Source organism: Neolamprologus multifasciatus, chromosome 20, assembly GCF_963576455.1.
Source record: "Neolamprologus multifasciatus chromosome 20, fNeoMul1.2, whole genome shotgun sequence".
Taxonomy (NCBI): Eukaryota; Metazoa; Chordata; class Actinopteri; order Cichliformes; family Cichlidae; genus Neolamprologus; species Neolamprologus multifasciatus.
Window position 1 is genome coordinate 36,315,437 of NC_140458.1, and position 22,751 is coordinate 36,338,187.

The window sequence follows — 22,751 nt, forward strand, 5'->3', positions numbered from 1 at the left end:
AATGTAGAGCAGTTGGTTAAAGTTTAATGTCTCTCCTCATCACTAGCTCCATTCCACTCCTTCTCTCACTTGCTAGCTGGACTCTTTGGAAATGACATCGCTTTAGCTATCAAGAGCAAAAGCAAGGGATGTAAAAATAGAATGAAAAGGAGAAAGAAGCCAGTAAGCAAAACTGAATGGGGTAGAGCCATAGATGCTGCAGCCCAGGAGCTGTAGTGACAGCAACAAGCAAGCATCATCGCTCCGTGCCAAGCGGCCAACAGAACACAGCTATATTTGAACACTTAAGCTTTGCTTTTTGTTTTTGAGCTGACACAAAAACCCTCTGCCAAAGCTGAGACAACCTCCTTCCTCCCTATGTTCTGACAAACACATACAAAGATAGTGCCTGGGTGCGAGGTCTCTGATTCTTCCCAAGTGGGACCTGCAGTCACGGACGATGCCCAGCAGATGGCACCCAGAGTGTCTTAGGATGACACTGTTTTTCAGACATTTCCTTCCTCTTATGTGAAAACATGAAGAAACAAACAGTGTGTCTGACAGATTTGGGAATTCCCACACATTCCCAGCGTGCACTGCCAGTGGTTCAGTTAACTTAACCATTCAGTGTTGATGTCTGAGTGGTTAACTGAATTGTTAGGTTAACTGTGATGAAGATTGTGGTAAAGATGATGATGGTTAACATGGATGGCTTCAGTGGGTTATAGAAGTAGATGAAGCTACCATGAATATGCTTCTGTTTAGCATTTGCATGTCTGTATGACTTTATGAGAGTAGTGGACATGAAAAACGTGACAAACACACATTTAAACAGGCACATACAGTTTATGAGATATTTGCATTAAGAAATGTATTATCTCTGAGAGGGCATCAGTGTAAATGGCATAAAGTGAGGAAAAGTGAAAGATCTGCTCCCTTAATTCTGTATGACCTTCATCCATCATAAAGGACCTTTGCTTTAACCCTCTCCACCTACACCATCATTTAGTTATTGCTTGGTCTTCTTGTACTGAATAAAAGCTCTAAATGAAGTCATAATGTCTTGAAATGTTGCGAAACAAGAGCAGGTGTCCTTTAATAACTGCAGTTGCATGAAAAGAAAATCTGCATAACAGATGCTGGAGTCAGACTCCTACAAGGGTTATGGAGATGACACATCTGTTCTTTATCATAAGGACAGTATAAACTGTTTGTCTGTTTCTTCTACTATACGCTGTGTTACTGTAATTCCAGTATATATGTAGGTGCACACAGTGTAGTGTAGTTGAGCATCACAAACACACTACGCTTCAGTAACAAAAGGATTAACTTTGCCTGTTAATTTAACTGTAGGTCTCTGTGCACATGCTGTATGTCTGAGTGCCAATGCTTGCTAAGGTGTTTGCATGTACATGTGTTCTTGTTCACATCTCTCACCATTGTCCCTAGCTGTGGATGCTTCATCCAAGGCCATCTGTTCTGCAAGTTCGGACAGAGAGTCATCAACGGGCCGAGCGCTGCGTAGAGACATGGACAGCCTCCGCTTGATGATCTTCATCCTGTCCATCTTCTCAGTCACACCACTGGGGCCCTCAGGCCTGAGGGGGAAGAAAAGCACCACCTTCATTATAATTATATAATCAAAAGCACTACCTGCAACATGTTCAGAGCTGTCATTATCACCATCGGCAACCACCACATCCATGCTACCCTGTTATTCTATCACTGTGCAGGTAAACTACTGCAGTGCAACCCGTGCGCATTTTCTGCATTTCGTTAAGCTCCCAGAGATTCTGTTTGCTCAAACAGCCTGTGTCCTCATTGTTATGTATCCCAAGAGCAAACATTGCAGAATAAAAGACAAAGAATGAGATGAAGAAAACCCACAGAGGGGTAGAAAAAGAGAGAAAAAGAAATGTACAAACAAAAAAAGTGCTGAAAATAAAACCAAACTGCTGACAATGCAACTTCCCAGAGGTTTCAGACCAGAGCAGCTTTCCCAGATGAGCTGTGATTGACAAGCATTTCACTGGGTGCTCCATAAACTACATGCTATGAATTAATTGTGTATGAACTGCAGTCTAAAGTATTATCATACGACGCATCGACACATCTACAGCAAATCCTTCAATATTCCATTTCAACCTGCTGTTCATATGATAACTGATGGAAAGTTAGCTGTAAATAAGGCACAGTGTCTATGCATCTGCAGGACAGACGTATCCCATCCTTAAAATAAATGTGGACAAAGGGACATAGCGTTTTACAGCAACTTGCTCTTCAGTGGTACAGCCACACTGTGTGTATTTGTGCTTGTATACCTCTTTGTAAACCTCAGTGAGCTTTCAAATATATATATTGTTTAGGCGCCTCTCAGTACATTTATTGTCTATTTCATGAGTGTATGTAACTGTGCCTTTGCATGTGTGCAGTTCTGTGTGTGGAAGTCAGTTTGTCTTCTACTCTCTGCCTTAATGGCCTGAAGGTAGGCACGGCTATGGCAGAGTATTCCTGTCTCCCTTCCACTTCCTGCTCCTTCTATCAAACCCATAAGGGCTTGTGAGCTGGCACGCAGAAGTGCGCAGACACACACACACACACACACACACACACAGCGACATGGGCAAATACACATTGCACCCACTGCCTTTCTCTTTGTGTCCAACTTTGGAGGCCTCTACAAAAGCCATTCATCCTCTCAGGCCTATTAGAGACAACTAGTGCTCCGAGGGAGTTCAAACATTAGCGCTGGGGACAACTGGCCTTTTTTCACCAGAAGATGTGCTTAGGACAATATCTATTGCTCACAACATTGCCTCTGCCAGCTTACATGAGATTAGTTAGATGTCGTTTACACCTTAGCTGCAAGCTTTTCTTCGAAGATTAAAAAAAGCCAAAGAAGGGAAAAAACAGAGAAAAAGGAAAGTAACTTGTTTATTTTGTATCATGCGCTACATGGATTATCAGTATGCAATAAATCCCCCCCCCCCCCCCAAAATCCTCATTTGCATGCTTTCCCAGACTTCATTAGAGAAGGTGGCTGCTTGGACAAGAAGATTGGGTTCTCCTCACGTAACCTTGGAGTGACTATCCACACATTCTCAGGAATAAATGAGTCATATTAGGGGGAAACACTTGAGATATAATTTTCTGCCTATTACCCAGATAAATAAATGCCAGTGTTATCATTAGGACAGACAGATATTGCTGGTATCCAGGCAAGCACACACACATAGACACAGACACACAGGCACACAACAATAACCAATTCCCCAGTCTTCCTCTTATCTGGGTTGAATTAGCATGGACAGTAACACAAATCTCAGCATCCAGTGGGTCATACAGAGAAGCACTTCTGGGTATCTCTGTGTGTATAGCAAGTTAAGATTTCCAGTTTTATCATAGAACAAAATAAGGGTCTCTAATAGACTGTTATACAAAATAAACACATAGCATTCATTATAAATATTTCATTTTATGGAAATATAGCTACTTAATCCTCCTTAAATTGTAAAGTTTGTTATTTTTAAAGATGTTTTTCAGGAAATTCAAGACAGACAGATTTTTTTCCACTTAATGAGCTGTGTTTAATAAAACTATGAAGCTAAGGCTATACCACGTTTTATTCTTAATGACAATGTAAGATGTGTTCAGATGTTCGGGAGCGTTTAAGTGCAACAGTGATGGTCAAGAATCAAATTGACTGTGCACTCAATTTTGAGTCTTGTGTGATGCAGATGGAGCTGCGAGTGTGACGATGTTGGCAGAGCCCCATCAGTGAATGAGATAGGACATGTGGCTCCAGGCTGCAGCATGTGCAGACGGACACCTGGCAAACCACAAATAACTCTGCTATGCATAACTCCCACTTAATGGAGGGACGCACTCCAGATGACAAAGGCTACACTCATTCTCTAGGACATTCAAGAGCATAAGAAGCACTGGTGTTTTAGCTCTGAAAGCAATACAGAGCATAAACTCGTATGCATTAAGAAGGGCTGTGTAATAAAACAACACAAGAGATCAAAGGTCAACGGAGTAATTGATATAAAGCAGGAAAAAGATAAAACCTCTGACTTTCTACCACACTGTGCACATGTGTTTTCACATGCATGTGTGGGGTGGTTGCATGGATATTGTAGCCTGGAGGCGAGGTGAACTAAAAGACTCCTGAGGAGGAAAGAAGAGGAACAGTCTGATTTATTCAAGACACACCATTTGGGTTGCTAGGTTACAGGCCCAGACTGGAACCGCAGTTTCTGTCTATGAGGTAAAGAGAAAAGGAAAAGTGAGAGAGAAAGAGGCAAAAAGAAGAAGCTGATAATTCAAAATTCGCATCTCTCAGTACTGACACCCAAACATGCCAGCGTCAGCTTCAGAAACTTCCTGCCAAACTTCTTGGGATGAGAGCATAACGGAGCGTCATTCATCCAACTTGGCTCTAGGATTGTGCCAATTATGACTTCTTCAGAGGAAAAGTAATGAATGGACCACGGGGCCGATGCCTGCACAATGAACGTGTAATATACACACAAGCTGTCCGATGCATTCATAAAACACACACACACAGAGTATTTCAGCTGTTTGTGTGACCATGGTCTCCATTTTCTCCAGCCATATTGTCTTACATCCAGCACCTATTTTTCTTTTTCTTTTCATCAGAAATAAACAAGCGTTACTCTGAAATTCAATGACACATGAATCATACGCATGCATGCACACACATGCAATGTGGCAGAGTGGAGCAGGCACTCAGTGCCACTCCAATGCCACAACATTGCTTTTGCACAGCAGCCTGGGGATGCATGAGTAACGCACAAATCTGCCCAACTACAGAATCCTACACACATCCACCCAGACAATAGTCCCTTCTCATTATAAACCCAAGGGATTCTTGTCTGCATCCCATCACTAAATCTGAATCCCCGGAGACAGATTAAGAGAATAATATATGGAAAGAAGTTGAATGAACAAGCACAACAAAATAACAAATAAAACATATTGGAAAAGACTGAGCAAAAGATCTAGAATGTCATCATGTGCCATGAGAGGAGAAGAAAGTGTGATTGTATGATTGTTGGCAGATCTGGCTCATGGGGATCAGAGATAGTACAGAAAGATTAGTACATGTTCATTTCAGCCTTTGCAGTGTGACTGTTATCATTATCATGATATTAATACAAAGGGACTTTAGATACAGAAATGGCAAATATATAACTTTTAATCTTACTTATCTTCAGACATAACAATATTATGATAACATCAAGGTACAATAACATAGATGCAGGCCTATACACAGAAGTAGATCCGAATAGCTCATTTGGGAACATTGGGAGAACACTACATCACAAGACTGTCATCTATGGAAAGTTGGCACAGTTTAACTACTGAATAACTTTCCATCCAAAACGTTATCATTATGTAACAATAACAACAATAATAATAACAAGAACACACTGCTCTGAATATAAACTACCTTATTCGATTATAAAAATGAACAACATTCAAGAAAATTCTTCCTACTGTGTAACGAAGTGATTTCCTGGCAATACATCCGCACTTTGAAATAAAGAGCTCTTTGCCAAAGAAAAAGGAAGAGTAGAAGGGTCAGGAATTCATGACTACAAATTAAAATACATATTCAAGATCATCACGGATTATTACTGTTCGTGGATTATCAGTGTCATTTTATTTTATTCGGGGTGCATTGCAAGGGCAAAAGAAGTAACGGATGCGCGCAGTGTTCAATCTGGACATCCCACTTTGAGATGTCCATAAATTATTTAGCGCACAGTGATACTCCCAGCACACTTTAAGGAAATAATGTGGAGCCCTGCGTTCGCCAGTGACGTTAATTGTTCAGCGTGTGCGGTGTGGGTTTATGGCGAACATCCACGAGGTTATCGACAGCACTGCAGGACCGCAGCACACTCTCTCTGGACGGTCACATATACGGGCGAGATATCCCGTCCAGTCTCGACGTGACTGCGGGCAGGGCGCACAGAGTGAACAGCACAAAGCAGCCCCCACACGTACAGCCCCCACACCAAACATACACGGTGGCGCTCCGGCTCGGGCCTGGCTGGGAGATTCCTCCACCTTCCAGGCCTTTTACACTTTCGGCCAGTTCCTCTCTCCCCGTGTTTTCCTGACGCGAGTATCCGGTAGGAGGAGAATCCAGCAGGGCAAAGAAAAGTTAAACATCCGCCAAGCAAGCTCAGAAACTCAAAGGAAAGGGGGGCTGGGGTCATCTTTGACGCTATCCTGACCTTTAAGTTTCTGTTTGAACGGCTTACGGCGCCGAAATGGTCCCAGACTTTGGGCTCTATTGCCCAAGGGACTTAAATTTGGATTGGACTTTGGTGCCCGAGTCGCCATTTATCGGCTTTATGTGCTACTGCGATTCAGTTTTCTGCAGTGATCTGTCTACAGCAGTTCCACACAGACTCGCAATCTGACCCCGGTCACGCCAACTTATAAACGGCATCTTTGTTTAGCGACTCGAAAAATAAGCCTACCTGGAACGTCAGGTGATAGGACAGCCGTGGTTGGGTATCGATGCTGGTTATTATAACACAGCCAGAACGACAACACGACCGAATATAAACAAACAAACGGGAAAAGCCCCGCTGCCACTGACCTGCTAGTGTTTCTGCTGCAGGAGACTATTGTTCCACTTCTGTGTGGTAATCCAGGCAGCACGTTGGGATGAAGCCACTGCGACAAGTTCCCCCAACTACTTTGCTGCAAAAAAAAATACACCAGATCGCCTCCAATCCTTCAAATAATTTGCATCGGAGCGCCGTACGGTGTGTCGCAGTGTCCGGTCGCTTGGACGACTACATAGCTGGTCCGCTGTATTTCATTTTTCGCGTTAACTTTCGCTCACAAACTGCACCGTCCCGTCCGGTGATGATCAGCCATGTCGCTGCTGCTGCTGCTGTGTAGATCCCAAGTGGAAGCAGTGGCGTGATCCCGGAAAACAACGCAAGGGGTGTGCGTGTGTGAGATACACTGTGGACGTGTGCGTATCGGAGCCTTTCAACATCCACCCCAAAACCACCAACTCTTAACAGTGTCTTTCTCAGGAAAAAGGGGGGTCAGATAGATTAATTCGGGGTAGCACCGTCACCGGGGAAATTAGCTTTCATTATCCAAACCCCATTCCCATCTAAATATGCACCTCAGAGAAAATTCCTAGTGAATAATGCATAGATATTATGGAAATTCAGCAGAATGATCCACCCCTGCATAGTTGGCATCCACATCAAGGAAAATACTGCCAAGTTTCGCTTGCCAGCATTAAACAAACACTCCCGAAGATCCGTAATCGCGAAGGCTAAATTAAGACTGATTTTATTCGGCAGGGATTTTTTATTTTTTGGTTTGTTTGTTATTTGTGCGGGTGTGGATGAGTTTAATTACACTCCTTAAAAGCCCCGTTACATGCAGTAATGCCCTTATTAACATTATCAGCTTTATTCTCCTTGTAATGTGGCTACTTTAGAACATACTTGAACAGCTTCGCATGTTTTTGAAGACAATCATTAAAAAAACAATACGTTATTACAGGTGATCCCTTTATTTTTAGAGGGGATCACCTGGATTCCCCACCAATTGCGTGGGAAATCATAGATGACACAGCAAACAGTTGATGGGGATAACTCTGCCTGCTGAACTTCATCGCCACCACGTGGCTGAAGCAAGAAGCAGAAGCCTGCATTCACATATAAGACAAATTCATTCAATTGAGCAAATTCTGCAGGGACTGTTTAAAGTAGCCCGTGTACACTTAGCATAGAAGGAGAAAAACATTGTGTCTGGCTTCTAAAACTGCACCAGAACATTGCCTAAACTCTGTGCAACCTATTGCAACAAAATAAGCAACTACAGCTAAGCATATATTTTGAAATAAAATTAAATAATAAACACATTTGAGTATGAATGTAGGAAGCATTAAAAAACGAAAGTACACAAATCATAATAACGATCAAGTGAAATAATTCCAGATATGCCATAGATTTTTTTTCTTATTAACATCAACAAAGACACATGAAATGCTCCCTGTACATTTCCAAACCATACACACTCTATCCATTAAATTCATCTGCCATAAGAAAATGCCACAAACAAATATATCTATAGAGCAGACGTAAATGGCTGTTACATATTTTACACTTTATAATAAATATGTTCTCACATAACAACCATCTTCCTTTTATTTTCCAGCTGCACCCTTTAGGGGTCCCCACAACATATCATCTGCCTCCTTCTCACTCTATCACTAGCGTCCTAGTCTGTCACACTAACCATCTGCATGCCCTCTTTCACTGCATCCACAAAGGCCTTCCTCTTCCTCCTGCCTGGCAGCTCCATCTTCAACATTCTTTGCCCAACAAATCCACCCTCCCTCCTCGAGACATATCCAAACCATCTCAGGCTCACCACTCTTATATATAAATAAACTTAGCAAATTTTACAGCACAAAATTGCATTGCTTATCAAATTACAAAACACTCTTGAGCAGACAGAAGAGTACAATCTCATTAGCCCCACATCATCATATGATGATTTTTTTTAAACAGAAATGATAGCTATGCATTCAAAAAACAGTGTATAATAAGTGACTAAATGCATAATATTATTATGCGAAGACAAATCACAGCTTGTGTTAGAGAATGAATATATACTCATAATTAAATATAAGCTGTGATTATTGATTTTGTAACCCAAAGTGTAATATAGTTAATTAAAAGATGGCCTGAGACTGCATTTATTTTATGACTAATCAGTAAAAGTTTCCAGAATCAAAATATCTCAGGTGCTGCTTTTGATTTTGTTTGCATCTGTCTCTGCAACCTCCCCTCTTTGCAGACTACTTATGCTGGCCTCAGAGACATTATAGAATAGATGCATAATACTCAAAAATCAATGGAATTAAATCTATGAATTTCATATAACCAAAAATGTTAGAAGCAAAATGGGAGGGATGATTATTAAAATACTGTTTGGGGAAAAAGTTATAAAACTTTTTAAGCAGTTTTTGACTTTGAATAATGCATCCGGTTATTAATATAATTGTAGTTATGTTCCAGTAATAATTAAAATTAAAGCAAAGTTAGATAATGCTTTAAAATAACTGTCCAACAAATGTGGTTATTGTTTAGCAAGACACACTTCACCAGGAGTTTGACACAAATAACCTGAAGAGTAAATTTTAGCTTACTTCAGATACACTTTAGAGGGAACACTACACTTTGTTTTCTCCCAGGATGCTTATTTGACTACTACATATTAACATTTTACAGCTTTTAGGGTAATAAAACGTAAACGGGGCAGTATTAAACTTAACAAAATTACTGCAGTCACTCTTTAACCTCCTAGGACCTGCCGTCCACATATGTGGACATCACATTTTGGGTTATTTAGACCAAAATACTCAATTTTGCTCTACATGGGCCAAAAAAAAAATCTGGTAATTCTTTGTTTTTACATTCATCGGGCCCCAATATGCCCAAATATCAAAGAGAAATTAAAAACGCATGTCGTGGAAGAGTTCGGGTCTTAGGAGGCTAAGAGTTGTTGCACCAGGCAGTTCCTCTCTAAACCTCTCAGACGGTCAACTGGGTGGAGCCTGAAGAAGTAAAATCACGGGCACCAAAGTAGTTCAGCAAAGCTTAGAGAAAAGTCGAAAATCATTAAAAACGAATAATACAAGCTCTTTCTGTTCGGCTGTGCGCCATTAGAGGCCGCTGTGGATTTACCAAGACTTCCGAAACGACGACCTGCTCCATCGTGACTCTTTGGCTTGTCCGTCCTGTTGTTAGGCAGGTTGTCAGGGGCAGCGCATCTGTTAGCTAAAGGGGGATTAGGTTTACTTCAGTTAATGATGAACTATATATTAAACAAAGTACACGGCTGTGGGCATACCTGCTTTTATACGCGAAGCTGTCTGACTTCTTTGACTGAAAGCGGCAGAGACGACAAGGTTTATTTTTCTCGAAACGGTCAGAGGTTTTCCGCCGAGCTTGCTACATAGGTAGCTAGCTAGTTGAGGTTTACTAACGTCGAGCCATCCGACAAACCAAACCTTTTGACTTTTGCAATAACTTTACCCAATAACTATCCATATTTATTTCCAGCTTTCAGTTGGTGAAATAATAATAACAACATGGAGGCCGCTCAGGAATATCTAAAAGAGCAGAACGAATTTGACGACAATGACGAACCTTCATCTTTACCTTACAATTCCCCGTTTCGCTCCACTCGTCTACACATCCAGAGGAGTAATGTCTGCTCTCGGGCTTATTTCGTCGTGGTCATGGTCTTCTTTCACGTTTACATCCTAAATGTTATCGCCCTGCTGCTCTACGTGCACTACAACAACGGGCCTGGGGATCTTGTGAGTGGAGACGGAGGGTCCTCAGCTGTTGACAGCGATAATGGGAAGCGTCTACCCCATCCTGCCCCGTCCTCCAGAGAGCTGCATGTGGAGGACTACAGTCAGAGCTTCAGTCTCCCTCGCATTGAGGGAATACGGGTAAGAAACGGGGACAGTATCGGTATTGACATTTCGACTCAAAGGTTATTGCACCCATATACATTACTTCCTGTAAAGTTAAGTCAGCATTTCTTTCTAGTTAAAACAGTTTCAACTACATTTGAAGTATTTAAACATGTAAAGTAATTGGTGTGACATGGAAGTGCTATAGCAAAAACCATTGTATGTGTACACATACTTGGCCAATAAAGCTGATTGTGATTATGTGTTTTGTGCGTCTGCAGGTTGGACATGTTCAGAGGGTGTCTCTTGTCCCAGACAAAACACATGAAATGAAGACGCTTAGTCTGAAACCATTGCTGTTTGGTAAGCCTTGCAAATAAAGACCAGGTATAAAGAAACTTAAAAAACCTCTGTAAATTTTCTATTTAACATCTTTTATTTCTTTGAACTATTCTGCCTGACTGGCACGGTGCTGATATTGATTGAGCACTGTAGTTGTGACCATCTTACTGTCTGGTAACTTTTCCTCAACCAATAGTTTGGATATGATTTGGAAAAAAGCCCAACAAAACAACAAATGAAACAAGAAAAGGTTTATTTACAGGCTTATGATTTAATTCTAAACTTTATCCCCTAACCACAGCTGTTTAGTGCTTGTTTCAGTTCAAGTCAGCTATTCGACTTTTTCTTCCTAAACATATAATCCTAGTTTCTGCATCGGTATTGTTTCCACTTGCGTGCAGCTGCCATCAGGTTCTTGTCTTGTTTCTGCCAGGCGAAAGCTTTGTTGACCACCAGGCGCTCCCCGTGCACTGTTCCTGTCACAAGAAAGGTGCCGCCTCGTGGGTGTTGGCGTGTCATGTTCCTCACGCAGGTGGCATCTCTCTCCAGCCACAGCTCGATGCGCGAGCGCAGCTGACCACCTAGCAAGGGTCCCTGCTTCAGGACGTCCAGTTTACCAGCCAGTGAGAACAGAGATAGACTGACTGGGCTGTATTTGAGCCTTGTCAGTCGTAGTTTCACGACTGGGAAGATGGCAGATAAGCCTTAGTCACATTTACTGTTTATCAAACCTTACATGTGTGTGATAATTATAAAATATATATTGAAACTCACCAAAATCACTCCTACAAAAAGTCTGAAGTAAATCATTTGATGAGGAGGCCTCTTCCAGCTCACAGTCCCGACAGCTCGCCTGTGGTGCTGAAATAGTTAAACCACTAATTGAATCACTTGTTGAGTAAAGTCAGCAGGTGTGTCTGCGTAGCCTGTTTCTCACCTCTACGCCCTGCTGTGTCAGCGGTGGTGTTAGTGATGGACGAGATACACATGAGATGGTCCGCGGGATACTGGTCGCACCGCAGAATTTCGGGCCATGGGTAGCCATAGCAACTCATGATCGGAGCACAGCTGTCCTGTACGGATTCACACAAGCTCCTGCAGGGGGAGATAAATCTGATGAAGAAGAGATGGAGAGGGAAGATGGGCAGCAATTAGTAGATGATGGGTTGAAATCAATACCACAGTGCTGGACAACACAACACTTGATTAAAAGAGATTTGGTCCTTGTTTTTTTGTTCTTCACACCTAGACTGCACACAGACTGCTAATGTGATAAAGAGGAGATTTAGGGTTTTTCTGGTGGCCTGGATTCTCTGTGAAATCAGGGCTTTCCCGCTGAGACTGCTGCACAGTTTGCATAGTGGTCAAAAGCGTTATCCCTTGATGAATGTGCTCCTAAACAACATTTTCATTAACCTAGCATTTTGGATTTTCTGTTAATAAGTCTGTAGCTACTTGTGGTTATCTTGTGCTTTCAGCAATTATGACTCCTCCAGTATTACACTATCCACTCCATTTCTAAACAAAAACATGAGATATAACGGTCCCTATAAAAAGTCAGATTAATATGAAAAAAATTCTAGTACAAAAGACATAAAAACTTACCTGTCAAGGCAGATGGGAGCAAAGAGAGAGCAGAGGAAGATGCGGGCATCAGGGTGGCACTCTCTGGCAAGGAGTGGCAACCAGCTGGCGCTCTGCTGTACAGCCTCAGCAGGAGTCTCGTGGCCCAGCAGGTTGGGCATCCTCATGGTGTTATAGCCAATATTTTGGCACAGGGCCATGCCTAATGGGATAGAGACACAGCGAGAGGAGCTGCTGGGTTCCCATAGTTCGTCTTCGCTGATAGAAAGTGTGGACTTGAAGTTACCAGGCTCTCCTAGAACTTCGCTATCCCCTCCTGGAAAAACTCTTGGTTTAGAAACACTGGTATCTCCAAATCCAGTTTCACTGTTGTCCACAATACCTGCCCTGTGTCCCTTGTTCTTTACCCCAGATCCAACCTTACCCTCTGTCCTCACTCGTTCCTCCATCCCTGTACTTACTCTCCCGGGACTCACCGCTAACAGATTAATAGGCCCAGCAAGCAGAAGGATGAATAGCAGGGAGGATGAATGGGAGGACATTCTGGATATTTAATGAGGACAAAGCTCTTCTGCTCAGAAGGCAAAAAGTAGAAGAAATCCTCAAGTGTCTCTTTTGAGTAATTGATGATCGCTGTGTGAAAGTGATGGAGAGGATGGCCAAATAGGTGTATTTATAGTGGGTGGTGAGCAGATCTGCACAGGAAGGGGGTAAGGGGTGGTGTAGAGAACAGTTAGGAAAAGGAGAAGAGTGCATATTAAAAGAGAAACATGGATGCACTTACATGGGTCAGCAGATATAAATGTGTATTATAGAGCCAGGTTAATCATTTGCATACATTAAGGCAGATGCAGACCCTGATAGTAGTGAAACTCGTCACTTCTTTCCAACCCACATTTTCAGTCAAACCACACTTAACTACCTTGTTTCCCTCTGTTGGTTTATGCATTATTTATGCATCTTTTTTTATATAAATACTTCTTTCTCATTAGAAACCTATATTGTTCTTAATAGAGATTGTTACTGCCCACAGGAGGGATAACTTTCCACAAAGAAATGTTCAAGAGAAGTTCATCAGATATTATCCTGAAACGAGAGAACATCTGAGACCCATGTGCAGATAGTAAAGTGCATGCTTTTGCATTGTGTATAAACATTTGCGCAGGATGCAAATAAAATTGGCGTTGTCCTGCTGTGCAGCCGTGGCCTGATTCCTGTTCAGACAAGCAGGTCACTTCCTTTCCGGGGGAGAAAGAGAGACAGCGGTGGGAGGGAGAAGAGGATGGCTCAGTCCCCCTTCATTCATATCAGTTGTCACAATTAATGAGGCTTGACTGGACTGGGGGTTAACCAAGGGTGCAGTGTAAAAGGCACGGGTGACAAACAAGGCCCCTACTGTACAAGCGCCAGACCTGCCGGAAGCCTTTTATTAGGATGGAAAATGACTGAAGGCATGGACAAATTCTAGGAAATCACGTTTGTAATGTTTGCCTTTATATTGTATCTAATTCAAGAATACTTCGTTTTTTGTCGGTGTAACATATTTTTGGGGAAACACAGGTAGACCTGCTGAAAGAAATATTTAGGAGCCAAAGAGGAGAATCAGAAACCTCCCTTTGTTGTTGAAAAACGTTAATTTTAAAAACTGTAAGGCAGTTTGTCATTAAAGTTGGCATCACCCCAATGTAGAATGAACTCACACATCATTAGAGACATAAGATTCAAAGAGTCAAAATAAAAAGCATGAAATAATATAAAAAATGAAGTTAAAAAAGAGGAATATGTATGATTTATTCTAATTGTCTATATGGAATTGAGGACTCGGGAGAAGCTTACATTATTCTCATTCTGTGAGCTGGGAAATTTTAGATTTCCCATAAAGTTTGTAATGGACAGTCACATGGCTTTGTGTATTAGATAATGTGAAATAAATTGGTATTTCATGCAGTATGGAGTCGTATGTGCCAAAGGCTCCAATGGATCATAACATCTGCTACTACTGTCTTTATGTTCCTGTCAGAGATCCCTGGCTTCCTGTCTGAGGAGGAGTGCCGTGTGGTGGTACAGCTGGCTCAGCTCAAGGGCTTAATGGACAGCCAGGCAACAGCATCCAGCCAGGAACAAGAGGAGTCAAACCAGCCACTGCTTTCACTCAGCACAGAAGAGGTCTTCAGCCTATTGGACTTGAACCAAGATGGGCTGCTTCAGAAGCAGGAGGTGATGAGAGAGAAACATCATGCATCTGCAGTTGCAGGAGGAAAATTGATTTCCAGAAAAAGTCATTTTCTCTGTAATGTAAAATTAGATGAACTGTCAGCACATGTTTTGCTTTCTGCTGAGATCAGAAAAACACTCTGGTGTTTCCTCTAGATTGTGAGTCATTCACATTCTCAAGATGGAACTTGGTTGAGTCCCGACAATCTACGGCAGATACTGACCGGTCTGGAGTCCTGCCCCACAGGTCCGTGCTCATGTAGCTCAAACATGCATCTCTGAATTTCTTCTGTCCTGAGTGACTATTTAGAAAAGCATAATTGGATAAAGATGTAACTAAAATTAATTTGTAAGATACTGTTTATAACCTAACCAATTCCTGTTCATCCCACCATGTCGTACCTTTGTTATTTGAAAATATTCTTTTTCAATTCTGATTGGGCTTTTCTGTGCCCCTAAAATACTTAATGTCAAAAATGCTATTCTTTTTTTTAGCTAGTCGCAATTGGTCTCCATCTGCTTTCAGCAAACTTGTTGCATACTCAGTAAATAAGTGCAGGTCAAATTCAAGTGTGTAAATACTAGTCTCCTTCAGTCGTGTGTGAGTGCTTCTGCAGTGGCTGTGTACTGGTAAGACTAGAGTTAACTGCTCACTGGTGGCTGTGATTGCGTGCGAGTCTGTGAGTGGCAAGGCAGGAAGAAGAGTGACATCCTTTTGACCTGATAGCATTGTGCCAGGCGTTCTACACATCCCAGTCCGGATGCGCCTCGTCCCATCTCATTAAAAACCAATTATTCTCCAACCCCTTTTCTTAATTTTCCCCCGGATACCCTGTATCCCCCCATCTCCCTCCTCCACACTTTTTGGTTTACCAACCCACCCCCCTTCCCTGGCCATCTCTCCTCTGGCACCCTGGAGCTATTGTTGTGGCTGGGACACTGTCTCCCAGGGGAACTGATGGGGACCAGACAATCATTTTTGCTGAGAGTAAAAGCATATTTTTACAGATAGAAGCAAAAGGAATTGAAGAAAAGAAAGAATGGAGGCTGTTATAGTTTACTGTTTCCTGAAGTAGAATTCAAACATAAATCATGAAATCATGACACTGCTTAACTGCAAGACTGGTTTCTTCTTGCTTCTGTGTATGTCTGGCAGGGATGCTGACATTGGGGGATTTTAGGCATGTTTATGATGTATCCCAGCATCCAGGACAAGAGAAAAGTGGGAAGCTTCATAGTCAGTTCAAACAAAGGAGCAAGCATACCTGGCTTTTCCAAGGCCCAGGATCTCACCATGTGCTGCGCACACTCAGGAACAGGTCACTGTCCACACACACACACACACACACACACACACACACGCACACGCTTTATTGTGGCGTTATTCATTCACACTCCTGTATCTGAAGTCTTACGATGTGTTATTGTTTTTTAAATTTTTCTTTTACACAGAGTAACCAGTCTGACACGTCTGCCCTCTGCATTAGTTGAATTGAGCGAACCCCTGCAGGTCATTCGCTATGAACATGGAGACTTTAGTAATTCACACTATGACAGCAGCCCTTCCAACTCAGAGACAACTTGTGCGCATACACGATTGGCAGGAAACACATCTGCTCTCACCGAGGTCCCTTGCCGGTATGCATCTCTTCTGTTGTAATATAATGTAACTTTTTTTTTTTTAGAAAGTACTTTTAAAATTCACTTTTATTAACAAGTTGTTGTCAGACACTTTAATTGTATTTGTGTAACAGGACAATGTCCCCTTTCATAGGGAGAAACCCTTTTTTCATCTCTATTTATTGCTTCCTTTCTTATTTTATTCCAGGTATCTTACAGTTTTATTCTACCTCACTTCTGTAGAAGAAGGTGGTGAATCCACCTTTCCTGTGGCAGACAATCGCACCTATGAGGGGCAGGTGAGTGTACCTTACTTTTTCCACTCTGTTTAAAACCTACATATGATAATTCAGAGAGAAAGAAATCTGACACTTACTAGACTTATTAGACAAAAGCTGTTTACAGTTTTTTTTCTCATGTCCTAGGCACTTGTCCAGGATGGAGTTGATTTAACAGACACCCAGGAGACGTGTAGCAGAGGGAATCTGAGAATTAAACCTACTGCCGGGACAGTTCTCCTGTGGTACAACCATCTCTCTGATGGTAGAGGTAAGAATAGAAGATTTTAGCTATATTTATTGCACACACAAAGCCAGTAAGCAGTCCAGTATGCTAATTTTGTCTGCCTGCTATTTGATAGTTTTATTTCAGTCTTATTGAATTGTGACAAAATAATCTCTGTACATCTGAATGAGTGGCAGGAAAATTCTTTGTAAAGCACAAAAGCTCATTTACTACTGAATCATTTCAAGAACAGGATCACAAATCATTCAGTGTGACATTAGTATTCATGTAACCTCAGAGCTCGCCACATCCATGACACAAATAACTAGGTTTAAAGGTTCAGCAATGAAAACATCTCGATAACTTAACAACATATTGTATGATTTAAAAAAGTCACGGTAAAAGGAAAATGTGTCCTCTTTCAATTCTAAGGTTTTACATATCAGTCCACAATCTTCAGTCCCAATTAGGAAACTGCAACCTCAGATGAACATGATCACACGGCATTTCATTATTTTTTAAAAGCACTAAGCCAAACAGCAGAGTCCGTGTATGAAAAACATATAGCCCATGATTAAATGGCTTGTATAACCATCTTTAGAAGCAGTAACTTGAGGTCAGTGTTTTCTGTACGAGTCTGGGACTTTATCTCTCTCTATGGAAGATATTTTGGCTTGTGCTTCTTTACAGCTTTGCTTCATTTACTTGAGGTTTGCAGTTATCCATTCATGCACAGTCCTCTTGAGCTTCTGCCACAACATCTCAGTCAGGTTGAGGTCTGTTCCTTAACTGGGCCATAGCAGCACCTTTACTCATTTCTTTTTCAACCATTCTGTTGTTGATTTGCTGCGGTGGTTGGGATCATTGGCCCTAATTAGTGCTTATGAACAAACAGAAAAATCTGTGACTGATCAATAGTTTCGTACCTGAATTTGTTCTTTATGAACAAATGTAGAAGTCCTTCTGACCATGTGTATGAACAAATCACAGCCTGGCTGCCTTGCCAATTAAAAAAAATCTTTGAACTGAATACTACTAAAAATAATGATAAAAATGATTGCTTTTCAGTTAATATTTACGGTGTTAAAACTACCGTAAGTAATCAGAATACTTGTTAGGGAATCTGGATTCTTTTTCTTTCTTCTTTATTGCATTGAGTTTCTAACGTGTAGCCAGTAGATTAGGCTATATGGACCTTGGCCTCCACCTGTTTTTCTTTTTTTCGTGTCGTCTTGTTCATATCACTTTTGATCCCAAAGTTTGTTTGTTTTTGTTTATTTACTTGAACCACAGTGTCTGTCTCTGGGCAAATCATATTCAGCACTCCTGTTGTTTCAGCCTGAGTGTCGCTATTCATCTATTTATTTGAACAATTGTCACTCCTGTGGAAATACTTCAGAAACCTGTTCCTTTTCTGGTTTCCTCCTTGAACTTCAGACACTATTATAGAATGACTTTCTCCTTATTTTTAGTCTACAAATGCAGGCTTCTCTCCTGCCATATCATCGTCTCCACTTTCTCTGCGTCACCTGGAGGGAAATGTGTTTCCTTATATAGAAAAATTGGGGCAGGGCAGTATGCAAATGTTTGGAAACTCCACAAGCCTGTGCCCACTATGGTACGTGCGTTTCATAAATTTATTTATTTATTTATTTCACACTTGGTCAACAGTTTCCACAGTTAGTTCTTTCAAACAAACCAACTACACTTTCTGTCAGTAAAGCACTGCAACCACGTGTGAAAAGGAGCAGGCAGAAGAATATATTCTTATTAAACCCCGCCCCCTATCTACAATCCAACTTATATTGCAAGTGGGCACCAAACATCAAGGAACAAACTAACATTAACACTTATTTCCAGTCCTAACTCAAACCAAACAACAAATTTACAATCAGAATATACCACTCCACATAGTAACAAGGAGAAAAGATGAGAAATTAAATAAATGAAACAAAAAATAATGGATCCTTATTCAATTAACTCCAATTTCATTCACAATCTTCATATTGAGTTATCGTTTTAGACATGTAACACTTTTTAAAACAATGTAAATTTATACAACTCTTTAAATTATAATGAAGAGAGTTCCACAGTCGTATACTCCTAACCGTTGGACTCATTGATCTTTGTGTTGTCCTAGCTAGCTGATGCTTAAAATAACATTTCCCCCCGAACACGTTAAAAATACTCTTTGTAACTTAGAAGGCAAAATATTACTTTTAGCCTTAAACATAATTAACAGTGTCCGTAGTTTCACTAAATCTCCTAATTTTAATAATTTTGATTTTATAAATAATTTATTTGTATGTTCTCTATATTTAACGTTATGAATCATTCGTATCACTTTCTTCTGTAATAAGTTTAAAGGTTTTATAGTATTCTCGTATGTATTCCCCCAAACTTCGACACAGTAACTAAAGTATGGAAAAAACAATGAGAAATATAAAATGTGCATTGTTATCATTTTTTGTGCAGGGTAGGAACGATTACACGGATATATTAGTAAACGAGGCCCATAATCCTTTTACACGACCCAGTTTTGGATGAGCTTCCAGATAGAACAGCTCAAATTTGACTCTAGAATACTTTGACATGCAAAGGAGTTCAAGGTTAACTCAATAGTGACTGCAAAGTCCCCAGGCTATAAAACAAGCCCAGATTATTATCCCTCCACCACCATGCTTGACAGGTGGCATGAAGGATTTGTGCTGATAAACTGTATTTCAATTTCTCCAAACGTTCCAGTAGTTTTTGGTCTGTTCAGATATAACATAGAGGATCTCTCTTAAGAAACACTTCCAAACAAGCCACACTTATTCAATCTTTTTCTAATTGTACTGTCGTGAACATTAGCATTTTACATGGTAGCTGAGGTCTGTAGAGTCTGAGATGTAGTTCATGGGGATTTTTGCGGTTTTTCTAATTACTGTGGAGTCTGACCTAAGGGTGAAATTGCTTTGATATCCGTTCCTGGGAAGACTGTTTCAAATGTTTTCCACTTGTGAATAATATTTCTTTAACTGCAGAACGATGGACTTTAAATTGTCTTGGAAATGGCTTCATAAGTCTTCCTGTCATTGCTGATGTCTTTCTTCTTCGGCATTTTGTTAACACACAGCTGAATTCTCCAGACCAGCAAACTGCCAAAACTTCTGCTTTTATAGAGTTTCTCACACTCGCTGATGAACGGTTAATCAACTGAATTTGTTTAGCAGCAATGCGCTGCTGCTGCTACTTATCATCTTAATTCCTATAGAAGTAGTAAGTGCACTGCGTCTCATTTTGGCTTAACATTTATTAAAAATAACAAATAAATGACACGGTGTAATGTGTCATTGTTCACCTGAAGTTGTATTTACTTCATTTAATGACCTTTTAATGTCTTGATATGTGAAACCTTAGAATTGAAGAGGGGTGTACTTTATTTTTAACCTGATTATATTTAACTTGTGGTAAATGGTCAGCACAGTGCAGCAAACATCAAATCTGTAAAGTTGAACGTCTAAATGTTTGTCTCGCTTGTTGTTGGTATTTTTCAGGACTCCAGTAACTGCTAAAACTTTTTTTCTTCTTAAACGCTGCTTCTCTCCTGGCTTCCACAGGTTGGATGGGTGAGTTAGATGAGTATTCCCTTCACGGCGACTGTCCAGTCAGACGTGGAGTGAAGTGGGTGGCCAACAGCTGGATAAATGTGGACCCAGATTACCAGCAACAAGCCCGCTACCAGAGAGTAGTTGCTCAAAGGCATCAAGCTAAATCAGGCATGGATTATCAGTCTCTCTCACACAGCGACCTCCACCAGGATCTATAGCTGGCTGTTTTTATTGAGAAAAGTCATTCTAATTTTAAAACTAGGCCAGTTTTGCGTCATCGCAGCCAGTGAGTTCTGACAGATGTTTTTTTTGTTTGTTTATTTTAACATTGACAGATGTTGTAGTCAGATTAAAAATTGCACAAAACAGCACTACATATCTCTGTCTTGCACGTTTAGTGAATTTTACTAGGGGAGCTTAATTTTCAGTTATGGAGGCATATTTATATAGCACAATTAACAAGTACAAATAATGTAACAGAGGCAATGCCATTCTTTATGAAAATCAAGCCTTACAAATGTAGAGTAATAGATTATATATGGGGTCCATGTGGTGAACAGGAAAAAGATGCAGTTATGTTTAAGAGAGACGTCTGCTTACCTCCCTTCCTTTTAGGTTTACCTATGTTGCTCCTCCTCTTGCAGGTCTATATCATTTATTGTTATGGAATTCAAGCCTTTGTTACAAAGCCATATTCATCACAGTATACATAAGTGAATGTGTTACTGAGGGAAATTCCTGTGAACTCTTGTATGTCTATTTTGTTCATCAGTTTTCCTTACAGTGAAAATGAACTTTCGTCATGATGTGTCATTTAATAAGGTGATTGCAGGAATCTTGTATACTGTATAGAATGATCACTTGTCACACTGGCTGTGCAAGGCCAGTCCTTCAGGAGTAATTTAAATTAGATTTTCTAGTATTTCAACTTGTGTGTTTTTATTCTCACAACTCAAAGCGCGTTTAATTGTCTGAGACTATTTATTTCAGTGTTATTTATTGTCACCGTCTGGTGATTTAAGTTAAATGAATGCATATTTATAAAGGTTTGATGTTGCGGTGGATCTGTGTTTTATTGTATTTGATATGTCATTAAATACAGTATACAAAACAGCGGTACAAAAATATTAGTGGTGTTGTGTAACTGCTCACATCATGTTATATAAAGAATCACCACTAGATGTCGCCAACATGTACAGTTATTTCTGTGACTTGAATATGAGGTAGTTGTGATATACACGGGGAACTCGTCGGCAATAGTCCCTTTGGATGACCAACTGATGACGTCAGCGCATATGCGTTACTGACGTTGGGTGATGGAGGTTTCACATTCTAGGCAGACAGGTGCTGTACGTGTCTCAGAAAACACAAATCGAAACTAACTGAAAACCAACAAGCCTCTTGCTTAAAACAGCAGCAATCTTCAGTCTTCATTCAACGTTGTCATGCATTAAAATTTTTGCTCGCATGAATTAAAGCTCATATTTATAAATGTGAAAAATAAATTAAAAACAAATCTCTGAATCTATATTTGTCTTTTGGGGCGTATTGAGATTTGTATCTTTGTAAGCAGATCCGTAACTACGCAGAAACACCTCTGATAGTGACAGTGAACGATAATCTGCAGACGATTACATAAAACTGAATTTCTAGAGAAATCTAAATGCGTAGGCTGAGTGTGCATACACCTGAGAATTCTAGCGTTTTGACTGGCGTGCTGTAAACACGCACAGCTCGGCTGGATCTCGGGACCACCTAAAACATTTTTACGTTTGTTTTCCTGCACTGTCGTGGCGGATCTCCCAATGCTTGTGGAGACGCATCTACGGATACGGGTTCTGTTGCCCTGACTCCGGACTCACAGGCTCGCGCTGCCGGGCTGACATACCGTAGTAATGCTGTGCTGCTGATGCTGTGCACAAAGCACTGGGCATCCTCAGCCAATCACGTCAGCTGACGGCGGGAGGAGGCGGGGGAAGCGTCGGTCACAGCTAACGGACCGCGGAGCAGGTCACATTCTTCGTCCGTCGAATTGCGGCATACAGTTCGGGATAATGGACTTGTAACTGGGCGATTTAAACACAAAAATCATTACCCTAAGGCGCAGTATAATTTTCATTTAGCTCTTATCCATGAGATTCTTCAGGCTTACCTTCAAGTGCTTCGTGGACTGCTTTTGAATCTCCTCCTGTCAACGGCTGAACTGACCGCGGCGCTTTGTGAAATTTTCCATCTCTTGGCTGAGCTGAGGGGTTCCAACGTGAAGAAACTGAAAAAAAAAGAAAAACTGAGATTTTTTTTCAAGAAGGAGAAATAACAAACTCAGAAGATAAAAGAAAAAAGAAAAAAAAAAAAGAGACAACTGAAGCACTGAACGGTGTGGTTACATCTCCCTGTCTGCCTCTCTGAGC

The 22,751-nt window shown here is 40.9% G+C and overlaps 3 protein-coding genes across 9 annotated transcripts in view; 1 reads left to right on the forward strand and 2 right to left on the reverse strand.

Moving 5' to 3' along the window:
• Positions 1-10,335, reverse strand: part of LOC146495512 (cyclin-dependent kinase 17-like) — a 40,136-nt gene extending 29,801 nt beyond the window's left edge. Inside the window, exons 1-2 of one of the 7 annotated variants that reach the window (XM_085146183.1) lie at positions 10,221-10,335; positions 1,417-1,577 (exon numbers count right to left, since the gene is read on the reverse strand). In XM_085146183.1, the coding sequence (XP_085002309.1) occupies positions 1,417-1,546 (130 nt within the window). In that variant the 5' untranslated portion in view covers positions 1,547-1,577; positions 10,221-10,335. The other 6 variants (XM_085146182.1, XM_085146181.1, XM_085146185.1 and 3 more) reach the window with 6 other exon arrangements.
• On the forward strand, positions 10,151-22,627 carry LOC146495513 (transmembrane prolyl 4-hydroxylase-like). Its single transcript, XM_085146189.1, has 9 exons — positions 10,151-10,519; positions 10,765-10,846; positions 14,430-14,626; positions 14,780-14,870; positions 15,780-15,942; positions 16,076-16,261; positions 16,452-16,542; positions 16,669-16,792; positions 20,350-22,627. The coding sequence occupies exons 1-9, from the start codon at positions 10,151-10,153 to the stop codon at positions 20,556-20,558; spliced, it is 1,512 nt and encodes a 503-aa protein (XP_085002315.1). The 3' UTR covers positions 20,559-22,627.
• On the reverse strand, positions 10,906-14,430 carry LOC146495514 (secreted frizzled-related protein 5). Its single transcript, XM_085146192.1, has 4 exons — positions 12,431-14,430; positions 11,763-11,938; positions 11,600-11,686; positions 10,906-11,508 (listed from the first exon to the last, which is right to left on the reverse strand). Exons 1-4 carry the CDS (start codon positions 12,949-12,951, stop codon positions 11,189-11,191), a joined length of 1,104 nt encoding a protein of 367 aa, XP_085002318.1. The 5' UTR covers positions 12,952-14,430; the 3' UTR covers positions 10,906-11,188.
• Positions 22,628-22,751: the final 124 nt, after the last annotated feature.

Bases quoted from the DNA above. Each gene is read 5' to 3' on its own strand.
- LOC146495513 (XM_085146189.1), top strand. From the start codon at position 10,151: ATGGAGGCCGCTCAGGAATATCTAAAAGAGCAGAACGAATTTGACGAC. The intron at 10,520-10,764 runs GTAAGAAACGGG...GTGCGTCTGCAG, and splicing joins CTCGCATTGAGGGAATACGG to GTTGGACATGTTCAGAGGGT. The intron at 16,793-20,349 runs GTAAGAATAGAA...TGGCTTCCACAG, and splicing joins CCATCTCTCTGATGGTAGAG to GTTGGATGGGTGAGTTAGAT.
- LOC146495514 (XM_085146192.1), bottom strand. From the start codon at position 12,951: ATGTCCTCCCATTCATCCTCCCTGCTATTCATCCTTCTGCTTGCTGGG. The intron at 11,939-12,430 runs GTAAGTTTTTAT...CTTCTTCATCAG, and splicing joins GCTCCCATCTGCCTTGACAG to ATTTATCTCCCCCTGCAGGA. The intron at 11,687-11,762 runs GTGAGAAACAGG...TAACTATTTCAG, and splicing joins TGACACAGCAGGGCGTAGAG to CACCACAGGCGAGCTGTCGG.